The following is an 11576-nucleotide window of genomic DNA, read 5'->3' as shown; positions in this document are numbered from 1 at the left end:
TGCTCCCTTAATGTCCATTCTTGCTTCCTTTCAAAAGACCCTAATGAATCTCAATGGGCAAGAGGCCTGTCAGACCTTGGCTAAGTTTGGTTGGTAGTGATGGTGGGGTGGAGAGTCCTCCCCAGGACCTCTCTTTTACTCCCCCTGTTCCCAGTCTTGAGTCTGATTTTCTAAATCTGTGAAACAAATGGAAATAAAAAGTCACACACAAAAGTATGTGTGTGTGTGTGTGTGTGTGTGTATGTGTGTGGTGGCACAACAGTCAATGTACATGTGTAGACATGAATGGTTGTGGGCTGTGGGGTCTCTTGAGATGAAAGTGAAATATTGACTCTGTTTGGAGGAGACTGAGGTCCCTGGAGAAAGGAATAAAACTCAGAGCTCACATCTACTACAATTTCAGCTGGTTTATTAAAAGAATCAGCTTCATCAGGAGATGGGTGGGGTTTTAGGTGGTACATTCCTTGACCACCCATCAAACTTAATTTGTAACCCGGGCCCAAAAAGCCGAGTCACTCTATCCAGTCTTTCATCTACAGCTCCCCACTCCCCCTCTGCTGGGCCCCCCCATGGGGGGAGGGATGCTGGTGTCAAGCAGACCTTTCTGCATAAATACTTCAAAGGCCATGGCCCAAAATATTGGGAGGTGGGCAGGGCTAGGTGAGATGGGGGTGGGGCTCCAGCCTCTCCCCCAAGTCCCCAGTTCAGAGAATCCTCTCTTGCCCAGACATCCCTCTTTCCAAAATCCTGAGGCTCGAGGTCCTCCGGAGCTGGGCCCCCAGGGCTGAATGGAAGCCAGGGTCCTGAGAGGAGGGCTCAGGTGCTGTTGCCTTGCTCCTGCTCGAAGAGCAGCATGGCCAGCTGAGCCCGGGAGCCCAGGCCCTCCAGGACGCTCTGGCGGCAGTGCCGGTAGAGGTTCTCGCTGAGCTGAGCCCCGCAGGCCTGGGGGCGGTAGGGCTGCAGCAGGGCGGGCTCCACACCCCGGAGCACGTGCAGGCTGGAGAACTTGAGGAAGAGCTCGTAGAGGTCCAGGCCCTCCAGGAGCTCCTCTTCTTGGCCCCAAGCCTTGGCCAGCTGCCCGCGGGCCGCCGCGTAGTCCGAGTTATAGAAGCAGGCTTCGCCGGCCGCGTGACGGTCGAAGCGGCCCTTGTCGCGGGCCAGCTCGGGGGGTCCCGGGCCCCGGGGGGGCGCCACGGCCGGGTGGAAGGCTTGGAAGTGCATGGGGAAGAAGGCCTGCCAGCCGGCGATGGCGTGCATCCTGCAGCGGTTCAGGAAGTCCGAGGTGAGGACCGTGGCCGGGCCGGCCAGCAGGAAGAGCGTGTCCAGCGGGTGCTTCTTGGAGAGCAGGTCGAGCAGGCGCAGGGTGGACGGGGCGGCCGTCTGCACGCTGAGCCAGGGCAGCCGCGAGCCGGGGTAGCGGCCCTCCAGCGCCGCCACCCTGCTCTTGAGCGGCGCGAAGACGTCGGCGCGGGCCAGGCGCTGCGCCTGCCGCGGCTCGTACAGCAGCAGCAGGGTCAAGGCCACGGCCGGGTCGGCCGGCTCCAGCGCGGCCGCCGCGTAGGCCTCCAGGAAGCGCGCGGCCAGCTCCAGGTCGGCGGCGGCCAGCGGCAGCAGCACGGTGAGGCGGGCCGCCTCCGTCACGTAGGGCACCGGCAGGATCTCCACGCGGCTCAGCGGCCGCAGCAGCTGCACGCGGCGCCTCAGCGGCCGCCGGGCACCCTCGGGCGTCAGCGCCTCCAGCGCCAGGTCCAGCGTGTACTCCATGCCGCGCGTGGGGTCGAAGCGGCGGTAGCCGTTGAGCAGCTGCTGCTTGCGGAGCCGCAGGGCCGGCTGGTAGCGCCGGTTGAGCTCCCGCAGGGCGGCCCCCAGCACGTCGGCCAGGTCCTCGCGGTCAGCGCCGCGCAGCGGGCAGCTCGGGGCGCCGTCGGCGCAGGAGAAGGCGCGCTTCTCGGTGAAGTAGTCCCAGCCCAGCACCTCGAACCGCGACGAGGGCCGGAACGGGGCCGGGATGCCCAGCGGCCACGACGCCTCCCGCTCCCCATCCACCGACAGCCGGCTGGTGTTCTGGATCTCCAACTGGGCCGGGGAACATCGGGGTTGTCACGGGCGGGTCAGCCGCCCCCAGCCCCCAGCCCCCAGCCCCCCCAGGCCTCGGCCCCCCGGGGCCTCACCTGCAGCTCCTGGATCTCCTGGTAGGTGCGCTCCAGCTCGGCTCGGGTGAAAGCCTTGTGCAGCTTGTACATGTGCACCGGGTCCCTCACGGGGTGGGCGGTCAGGGCGCGCTGGAAGTGGGGGCTCCCCTCCTGCACCTCCTCCCCTGCACTGCCCAGGTCCAGGTAGTCGTAGCGCACGCCCTAGGGGAAGGAGTAAGGGCACTGGATCCCCACCCCTGGCTCTCGGGTCCATCCTCCCCTCCCCCCCCCCCCAGGCCCTCCTGCCCAGCTCCCCACCTGGTGCTCGCCCGTACAGCTGACCCCGGTGACGTCCAGGATACAGCGGCCCAGCCACTCGTCAGGCTGGGAGCTGACGAGGTCACTGCGGCAGCTCTCCAGGCGAGGATGCAGTTGGTGCAACAGCGAGCGGGATAAGAGCACCCCGAAGCCGCTGAGGCAGTAGCGGCCCGGGGAGGCTTCTTCCCCGAGGAAGTCTTGGGGCCGGCCCAGGTAGAGGTGCGAGGCCGTGGCCAGGCTGAGGTGCCCGGCCAGCCGGGCTAGCCTGTGGGCCTCCGTATAGGTGGTGTCCGGCACCAGGAAAAACCAGTCAAAATCTTCCCCGTACTTCTCCGAGAGGAGCTGAAGGGCCAGGTGGAGCTGCCCAACGGGCCGGTCCTCCCCCAGCTCCACCACCGCCATGCCGGGGGGCTCCCTGCGGCTCACGGTGCCCGTCAGGAACACCACCTGCTCCAGCCAGTGTCCGAGCGTCCGGTTCACGGCTACACCCAGGGAGGGCAGGGTCTCCTGGCTGGTGAGCACGGCCACCAGCAGCCTCTGCCGGATCCCCAGCTCGGTGCTGATGTACCGGGTCCTAGGGGAGAGGGAGGCCCGGCCCGTGACTCGCTTAGCGGGTGGACCCCTTGGCCGGAGGCACCTCCTCCGGGCGCGGGGCCCCAGGGTCTGGCCCTCCCCGCAGGCCCCCTCTCCTCGGGGACGCAGGGCCATAGGAAGTCATTGGGGACTAAAGACTTCCTGGCCCAGGCCGGCCCCTTCCTGCCCAGGCTGGGGCCGGGCCCCGCAGCCCCCTCTCCAGGCTGGGTCCCGGGTGGGGTGGGGGGGGGGTCTCCTACCTGACTGCCTTCCTGGCCACCTGGCTGGAGTGCGTGGGGCGGTAGGGCACCACGCGGGGCTCCCAGCTCCGCGCGTCCTCGGGCCGCTCGCGCTCCGGGCCGCTGGGCACCGAGTTGGGCCGGCGGGCCGCGTGCGTGTAGCCGCGCGGGGGCAGGTCGGGGTCCCGGGGCGGCCCGGGGCCGCAGGGCTCCTCCACCCAGGTGACACTGAGCAGGCTCAGGGTGAAGCCCAGCGAGATGCCCACGGCCACGGGCCCCGCGGGCCGCAGCACCGACAGCACCAGCGACGCGCGCATGGCTGGGCGCGGGCCCCGCGGAGGGGGCGCGGGGCTCCTCGGGGGGCCAGAGCCGCGCCTGGCGCCGCCGCCGCCGCCGCCGCGATCCGCCTCCGCCCGGACTCTGGCTGCGCCGCGGCGCGGGGGCAGGCGGGGCTCCCGCACCGGCCGCAGGCGCCCGCCGCCGTCCGACGTGTCACTGCCCCGGCCCCGCCCCGGGGGTGGCGCCCGCCGCTCCCGCGCCGGCCCCCCGGCCCCGCCCCCGGCCCCGCCCCGCCCCGCCCGGAAGTGCCGCCTCCGCGGGGCTCGGGCCGCCCCCCCGGCCCCGCCCCCGCCCCGCCCGGAAGTGCCGCCTCCGCGGGGCTCGGCCCGCCCCCGGCCCCGCCCCGCCCGGAAGTGCCGCCTCCGCGGGGCTCGGCCCGCCCCCGGCGCGGCCCGTGCGTGCGCGGCGGCGACGTCAGGAGCAGCCCTCCTCCGCCTGGGCGGTGCGCCTGGAGTGACGTCAGGAGCCGAGACCGGAGCTGTCCATCAGCACCAAGGGGCCGCGGGCGGGCTGCTGGGCATGGGGCCGTGGCGCCGGGCCTGCCTGAGCCCGCGCTGGAGCTGGAGCTGCTGCTGCAGCCCGGGCCCACGGGAGCCGCGGCAGCCGCGGGGCCTGAGCGGGGCCCGAGCGAGCAGCCGGCGGAGCGGCGGCAGTGCGGGCCAGGTACCGGGCCTCCCGCCGCTGCCCCTCCGCGGGGCTCTGTCGTCTCCGCCTGGCGTCCCTGCCGACCCGCTCCCGGAGGCCCCCTCCCCTTCCGGAGCTCCCGGGCCCTGCCTCGACCCCCTGCTCCTCCTCCTCCTCCTCCTGTCCAGCCCTAGGCCCCTCTGCCCTAGCCTCCTCCTTCCCCAGCCTGCCCACCGCCCCCGGTCCTCCCCGTCTGCAGCCGGGACCCCCTAAGTCCAAACCCTTGAGTCTCCCACCTCTCCCTACTTCTTCACCCCGCCGTTCTCGGTTCCTCTGTTTCCAGTCCCGGCGGCCACAGGGCTCGCCTCGTCTCCCTTGTCTTTGAAGCTGGAGAACTTGTGTGCCTGTCCCTTGGTCCTAAGAGACGGACTCAAAGGCCCTTCACAGTCATTGAGACTGTCCCACCTAGCGTCTCCCCTCCAGAGCTCAACCCTGACTCCCATCCCGGTGACCCGACTTCTCTGACCCCCGGCTCCCTCTCTGCCAGGCTGCCCCAGGTGGGTGACCCTGTACCTCTCCCCTCCTTGGCATCATGTCCGGCACTGTGGAGACGCTACGGTTCCAGCTACTGCCTCCTGAACCAGATGAGCCTCTCTGGGGCGTCCCCTGTGAGCAGCCCCTGGAGCGGAGGTACCAGGCACTGCCCTCCCTGGTCTGCACTATGTGCTGCCTCTTCGGTGTCGTCTACTGCTTTTTTGGTGAGACCCAAATCCCTGGGGAACCCCAATTCCTATCCCGGCATGGACAACCCCTTCACCCAGACCCCCTTTCTTAGGGTCCCAATGACCCTTCCTTAAACCATCATCATCTTAGTCTCTCATTTCTCACCTCACACTCTTCTTTCCCAGACATCCTCTCTCCCACCCCACTGCCCAACTATTCCCTGATGTCCCTGCATGGTATTGGAAAGAGAGGGATGGTGGGGAACTTTGGTGGTTGGATTCAGAGCTAGGGCAGGGGACAGGGTTGGTGAAAGCTTTCTGCATCTTCCAGTCCTAAGAGCAGCTGAATTTGAGAAGCCAAGACCATGGCTGCTTCTTGTGTATACCGCCTCCTCCTTCCCTTTTATAGACTCTGTGATGGAGTTGTAATGGGGCTGTAAGATGTTCCCCAATCTAGGGGTATATTTATGAGCTTGGCCAGGTTGCTGCTTCTAGGGTAGCTGGGAAAATTATAGCTGATGAAGGAGTTCACTTGGATGGGAATCCAGCCTATCTCCTTCCTCCCTAACCCCAAATCCAGATATTTGCTACCCCTTACCTTGAATGGTACATATTTGCATTAAGGACCTCAACATCACCTGCTTCTGGGTGCCACCTCACTTAATCTTTCTTTGGGCTTAATTTTCTCATCTGTAAAATGAGTAGATCAGAGTAAATGATCTCTAAGATAGTTTTCCAGGTCTGACACCTATACAATTTCCATATCTTTGCTTTCCCTGTGTCTCTTAAACTCTGATCTTTCATTCAAATATGAGAAGACCGATATTTTCTGATTTTCAATCCTTTCTTGATCTTTGATCCTTTTTATCAGTGGATCCAGACTTAATTCTCAGATTTTGTTGAATTCAGTCAGCTTCTAGGGATACGAACTTCTTTGGATGTACAGGGAGGGTATCTTTGCTCTTGGACCTAGGGCTTTTTAAAAAAGTTATTATTCTTAATGTACCAGATTACTGAATTACAGTTCAAGGCACCAGGCTTCCTCAACCTTGCTGGTTTCCAATATTGCTTAGTTTCTTAGTCCCTAAGAGTTACTTCACTCTTTAAGACTTAATGACTATTTCTTCCTTCTTTTGCAATTGCAACCATAACTTGGGGGCTCAATTCTGGTATCTACTTTCTCTTTCCTTTCTAACCCCTGCTGGTACAAAGTACAGATGAGTCATTTTCTACATTTATTTACAAGGGAAAAGAAGACATGGAAATTAAAAATATACATTGTTATTGTTTAGTTGTCGTCCAACTCTTCATGACCTCAGTTGGTATTATCTTGGCAAAGATACTAGAGTGATTTGCCATTTCCTTCTCCAGCTTATTTTACAGATGAGGCAACTGAGGCAAACAGGGTTAAGTGACTTGCCCAGGGTCACACAGTAAGTATCTGAAGTCAGATTTTAATTAAAATCTTCCTTGACTCTGAGGTCAGTTCTCTATCCAGTACTCTGTACCTAACTTTCCAAATTGCACTAGCACAGGGACAGCTAGATGGTGCAGTGGATAGAGCACCCACCCTGGAGTTAGGAGGACCTGAGTTCAAATCCAACCTCAGACACTTAATTACCTAGCTGTGTGACCTTGGGTAAGTCATTTAACTCCAATGCTTTGAAAAAGTCAAACCTCTCCCCCCCAAAAAGAATACACTAGCATGAGGTTATCAGAATTGAAACAAAAAACCCCTCAAAACCACAAAGCCCCCAACTATTCAGTCCTAATCTGGGTGGTGCTGAATGGTCAACTATTTTCCCCTAGCTTGATATACAATTTCATCTACCTCTTAGAGTGTCCAGCTCTCTTATGGTCTCATATGCCCAAGAGAATGACAGTTTATGCCAACAGAACCCTCTCTGCTTACTTAGAATTCATCTCCATGGGTGATTTTTTTCAGAGTTCCAAACTTTTTATTGTATAATCATTTATCTCTCTCTGTCAAACATAAAACTGAATGAAAGTCTTAGGAATATGACTTAGAGATGGAAGAGGTCTTAGAAGTCATTTAGTTCATCCTCTTTTCCCCTCTACCAACCCATACCCCCATTAAAAATACAGAAATTGAAGGCTAGAGAGATTAAGCTCAAGTAGGTAGATGGGAAGCAGCAGATGTGAAATTTGAACCCAGATTCTCTGATTGCAAATCCAGCCCCCTTCCATAGCTTCTCAATGCCCCTAAAGTACTGATATACTTTTTCTATCATCTCAAAAATCTAATATGCCACCACTCCAAAATACACAAAGATACATTGTCTGTCACATATCGTTATCTTCAGAACTCCCCAATCTGACCATTTTGTATATCTTCATTACCCCTTGCTTTGATCCCTATCTCTCTGACACTCCCATGGCCCCTGTTTTTCTGGCCCCAATGTGCCAATCTCTGATTCCATGACTCACATCTCTGATTCCCCCTTAACCCTTATATTTGAATCATCTGTAACTTTTCTCTTTGAACAACTCATTTCCATCTCTTTGAGTCTCCTATGAGCCCCATATCTCTGATTTCCTGGACCACTCTCTGATGTTCTATAACCATTGACCCTATCTCTGGTACTCTTTAAGAGAGATCTCCATATCTGGCCCTCCCTGCTTCCCATCCACATTGCTTAAACTCTAAGTTCTGTCTTTCTAACCTCTTATAAATTCTCTCTCTCAGATTTACCAATTCCATGTATCTCAGACCTTCATATTCCTCCCTTCATATTCCTGACACCCTCCCCACCCCTCAGTCAATGACCTTGATTTCTCTGAATCTCATTACTTCATTTCTCTGAAACTCCCTCCCCCCACCCAAAATGATCTCTAGATTTCTAATCTTTTCATAACCTCATCTCTATGGCCTCTCCCTATGAAGAAATACCACTACTGTTAGTGGTTTCAACCTTGATATTGAGACAAATTAAAGTTTTGGGAAGGATCAAAGGAGGCACTACCTTTTGGAGTGAAGAAACTGGGAAAAGGGAAGGGAGACCAAGGGAAAGATCTTCTCTAACCCTGTGGTGAGAGAAGGCCAGGACATGTAGCCAGGAGGCTACGTGACTAGATTAGCAGGACTTTGGGATAAAATTACTGTGATCTGTAGTTTGTCACTTACTCTGTGGCTAGGTTTTATTTCTTCCATTTTCTCCTTAAAGTTTAGTAAAGTCCTTGTTAAAAAAAAAATCCAGCCCCTGCCTTGGGACTACCAGAGGGGAAGGAAGGCAGGAGAATTTAGAGTAACTGAGATATCTTGGAAGTCAGATAAGGATTTATGACTGATAGCCTACATTAGTACTCAGGAATTAAGTGAGCTGTGAACTGGAAAGGTAAGAAAACTTCAGGAGTAGGTTTGACTGAGGAAGATAGTGTCTCGTTCCTGTCTGGGGTCTGTTTCTTAATATCATGTTTCATTGACCATTTCCATAAGCCCTCAGATTTCCCAACTCTGCTCCTCCTCTTTCAGTTTCCTTAATCTCTTAGGCTCTTCATGGCCTCCACTCTTCAATGCTATTTTCCTCGTTTACCTGATGCCACATCACTTATTCTGATGTCCCACTAGCCCATCATTCTGATTCGTCATCTCTTTGACCCGCATTCTCTGACCTCTGTTTATCATCTCTATATCCCCTGTCTCTGATCCCTTATGACCCTCATCTTTCTAACACCCCCATAACCTGCTTTATGACCTTGGTCTTAGCCCCTTTTCTGCTCCCTACCCATCTTCCTTACAGGTTATCGTTGCTTCAAGGCTGTGCTTTTTCTCACGGGACTCCTGTTCGGTTCAGTGGTCATCTTTCTGCTCTGCTACCGAGAGCGGGTGCTGGAGACACAGTTGAATGCTGGGGCAAGCGCGGGCATCGCTCTGGGCATCGGCCTGCTGTGCGGGCTGGTCGCCATGCTGGTGCGCAGTGTGGGGCTCTTCCTGGTTGGGCTGCTGCTGGGGCTGCTGCTGGGCGCAGCTGCCCTGATGGGCTCTGGTCCCTTCTACCAGCCAGGCTCCGTGTGGGGACCACTGGGGCTGCTTCTAGGAGGGGGACTGCTGTTTGCCCTGCTCACCTTGCGCTGGCCTCGGCCATTCACCACTCTGGCCACTGCTGTGGCTGGGGCTGCCCTCATTGCCGCTGCTGCTGACTACTTTGCAGAACTGTTGCTGTTGGGGCGCTATGCTGCAGAGAGGCTCCGGGCTGCCCCAGTGCCTCCACTTTGCTGGCGGAGCTGGGCTCTGCTGGCCATCTGGCCTCTGCTCAGCCTGATGGGCGTCCTGGTACAGTGGAAAGTCACAGCTGAGGGCGACTCACACACAGAGGGTGAGATGTTGCATTGGGGGGTGGCAGCTACTGGGGGTGGTGGAGTGGGTAGACGGGTGCTGGAAGCAGGGCAAGAAAATGAGGGAATTCATAGCCAGGATGAACAATTTAAGAGCGGGTTGGTACAGGGGTCTTTTATAGTAAGTGCTGGTGCATAGCATAGAATCATAGATTCAGAACTAGAAGGGAAATCTAAGGTCATGTCCAACTCTTTGAGTTCCAAATCTCCGAGAAGGTAAACTGAGGCCCAGAGAGGGAATACAGTTTTCCCAAGGTTATACAGGTAGTGTGACCAGACTCATTGACTTCAAATCCAGTGCTCTTCATTACAGACCAGGTGGGTTAGGGGAGGTCTAAAGTTCATTTTTTAGAAGTAGGTTCTCATGAAATTGGGGAGAAGGAAGATAGAAAACTTAAGACCCAGAAGAATTGGGATTGTATGCAGGAGGAGACAAAAAGGGTAGGAAGATGGAGGGCTGATAAAGGAAATTTAGGTTATATCTGTACACTGGGAGACTAAATATGGAGGGATCATGGGAGAGAGGTTGGGGGTAAGTGGGACTGAAGGAGGGCAGAAGCACATTGGGAGCAAGAGACATTAAAGGTTGGAATAAACAGGGAGGAGTGACCTAGGAGAGCCGAGTGTCCTTAGTGACCTTTTGAAGGATGAGACACAGAAATAGTGCTTTCTATGCTTATAAAGTGTTTTCTTCCTGACAATCATCTGAGGTGGGTAAAACACTAGAATCTGGGTGTTGAAATGGCAAGTCCAAAGCATCCTCTATTACACTCTTAGTTTATTTTTATTATTTTTGGGTTTTTTTTGCAAGGCTTAAGGATTAAATGACTTGCCCAAGGTCACACAGTTAGGTAATTAAGTGTCTGGGGTAGGATTTGAACTCAGGTCCTACTGATTCCAAGGTGAGTGCCCTATCCATGGCACCACTTAGCTGCCCCCCCCCCTTATCACACTCTTAATGAGAAAACATCAATGGTGAACAAATAAGGGGTAAAGGATAGAACTTGGGAGCTTGGAGCTCTTGACTTAGAAAGTGATGGGGTTCAGAATGGAATGAAGAAGAGTCTGAGTGCCCAATGGTCACTTTTCCCTCCACTTCCTGCCCTCTCAGTGGTGATTAGCCGGCAACAGCGGAGGGTACAATTGATGCGAATTCGGCAGCGTGAGGAGAGGAAGGAGAAGCGAAGAAGAAAGAGACCCCCTCGGGCTCCTTCTCGGGGTTCCCGGGCCCCACCAAAGCCTGGCCCTCCTGATTCTGGCTATCGACGAAGGCCTGTGCCAGTAAAACGCTTCAATGGAGATGTGCTTTCCCCTGTGAGTCTAGAAATTCCATTGGTCTTGACTTTGTTTAGTGAGGAGGGTGTTCAAGACTATTCATCTAGGTTAGGCTGATCTAGGTTTTGGATACCACAGGGAGATCTGGTTTATATAGACTACTGGCATCAGGGGTCTATATAGCTTCAGAAAGGAGGTTTCAAACTCACAGGACCTGTTAATTCAGGGTCTTCTGACCTTAGATTTGGAGATTGGAGTGTGGGGTCTTATGGTTGTGGAATTTAGGGGTGGAGTGTCCTAGGACTGGGGATTTGGGGAAATGAATGGGAAGGTCTCAAGAGTGTGGATTGTGGGGTGAGTCTCAGATTTGTTATTTCTTTCACCTAGAGCTACATTCAGAGTTTTCGGGATCGACAGACGGGGAATTCTCTGAGCAGTTTTGTGGCACCCCCTGTAGACCTGGATTATGAATGTGGTTCCACAGTGCCGCTGACAGCTGGTTCAGGACCCCCTGTTCGAGTATAGCTAATCCTCATCTGATCAGAGGATACCCTGAAACTTGACTTTGGACACTTCAGACACTGACTCAGCCAGCTGGAGGTTGGGCATGGGGTAGCTTTGTCTTTGTCCCATGGACTGGATGGGACCAGGATTTCCTTCCCCACCCAAGGGCTGGCCCCTGATCAGAGCTCCTTGTGGGGAACTGAGATTGATTAGCCTGATGGTAACCTACTCAGACCCCTTCCTCAGGGGCTTCAGAGAACTTATTTGGCCTGTATGAGCCCCCAAAGGAAAAGGATCTGCCTTTGGGGCTGAACTCAGGAGTCACTTGTTTGTATTTTTGGGGGGGGTGGAGGGGACACATCAGCCCCCTTGCCTTAGATCTCTGGTATGTAGGGCTTCCTTTGGGGGGGACACTCAGCCTTCTCTCTCTCAATGTTCTTGGTCCTAAAGGCCATCCCCCTGCATGCCTATGTTGGTGGGAAAAGGCCCACCCT

At 56.1% G+C, this 11576-nt stretch overlaps 2 protein-coding genes and 1 long non-coding RNA gene across 4 annotated transcripts; 1 reads left to right on the top strand and 2 right to left on the bottom strand.

Annotated features, from left to right (window-relative positions):
• Positions 1-395: 395 nt before the first annotated feature.
• Positions 396-3655, bottom strand: CHPF (chondroitin polymerizing factor). The gene is made up of 4 exons (XM_074191288.1): positions 3284-3655; positions 2451-3024; positions 2172-2354; positions 396-2076 (listed from the first exon to the last, which is right to left on the bottom strand). Exons 1-4 carry the CDS (start codon positions 3577-3579, stop codon positions 817-819), a joined length of 2313 nt encoding a protein of 770 aa, XP_074047389.1. The 5' UTR covers positions 3580-3655; the 3' UTR covers positions 396-816.
• Positions 3656-3932: 277 nt separating this feature from the next.
• On the top strand, positions 3933-11395 carry TMEM198 (transmembrane protein 198). Of its 2 annotated transcripts, XM_074192554.1 has the most exons (6): positions 3933-4264; positions 4773-4983; positions 8709-8878; positions 8969-9284; positions 10415-10617; positions 10966-11395. In XM_074192554.1, the coding sequence occupies exons 2-6, from the start codon at positions 4818-4820 to the stop codon at positions 11101-11103; spliced, it is 993 nt and encodes a 330-aa protein (XP_074048655.1). In that variant the 5' UTR covers positions 3933-4264; positions 4773-4817; the 3' UTR covers positions 11104-11395. The 2 variants fall into 2 exon arrangements, with proteins under 2 accessions (XP_074048655.1, XP_074048653.1); XM_074192552.1 differs by having other exon boundaries at positions 8709-9284.
• Positions 4469-5585, bottom strand: LOC141491683 (uncharacterized). The gene is made up of 3 exons (XR_012469705.1): positions 5546-5585; positions 4799-4904; positions 4469-4642 (listed from the first exon to the last, which is right to left on the bottom strand). It is a non-coding gene; the product is annotated as an uncharacterized LOC141491683 (long non-coding RNA).
• Positions 11396-11576: the final 181 nt, after the last annotated feature.

Source organism: Macrotis lagotis, chromosome 6, assembly GCF_037893015.1.
Source record: "Macrotis lagotis isolate mMagLag1 chromosome 6, bilby.v1.9.chrom.fasta, whole genome shotgun sequence".
Classification (NCBI taxonomy): domain Eukaryota; kingdom Metazoa; phylum Chordata; class Mammalia; order Peramelemorphia; family Peramelidae; genus Macrotis; species Macrotis lagotis.
Note: the sequence above shows the minus strand (reverse complement) of the source record. Positions and strands in the feature narration are given on the sequence as shown.

Coding starts and splice junctions, on each gene's coding strand:
- CHPF (XM_074191288.1), bottom strand. CDS start 3,579: ATGCGCGCGTCGCTGGTGCTGTCGGTGCTGCGGCCCGCGGGGCCCGTG. Junction 3,025..3,283: donor GTGGCCAGGAAGGCAGTCAG/GTAGGAGACCCC, acceptor CCTCTCCCCTAG/GACCCGGTACATCAGCACCG. Junction 2,077..2,171: donor AGGAGATCCAGGAGCTGCAG/GTGAGGCCCCGG, acceptor TCCCCGGCCCAG/TTGGAGATCCAGAACACCAG.
- TMEM198 (XM_074192552.1), top strand. CDS start 4,818: ATGTCCGGCACTGTGGAGACGCTACGGTTCCAGCTACTGCCTCCTGAA. Junction 4,984..8,708: donor TGTCGTCTACTGCTTTTTTG/GTGAGACCCAAA, acceptor TCTTCCTTACAG/GTTATCGTTGCTTCAAGGCT. Junction 9,285..10,414: donor GGGCGACTCACACACAGAGG/GTGAGATGTTGC, acceptor CTGCCCTCTCAG/TGGTGATTAGCCGGCAACAG.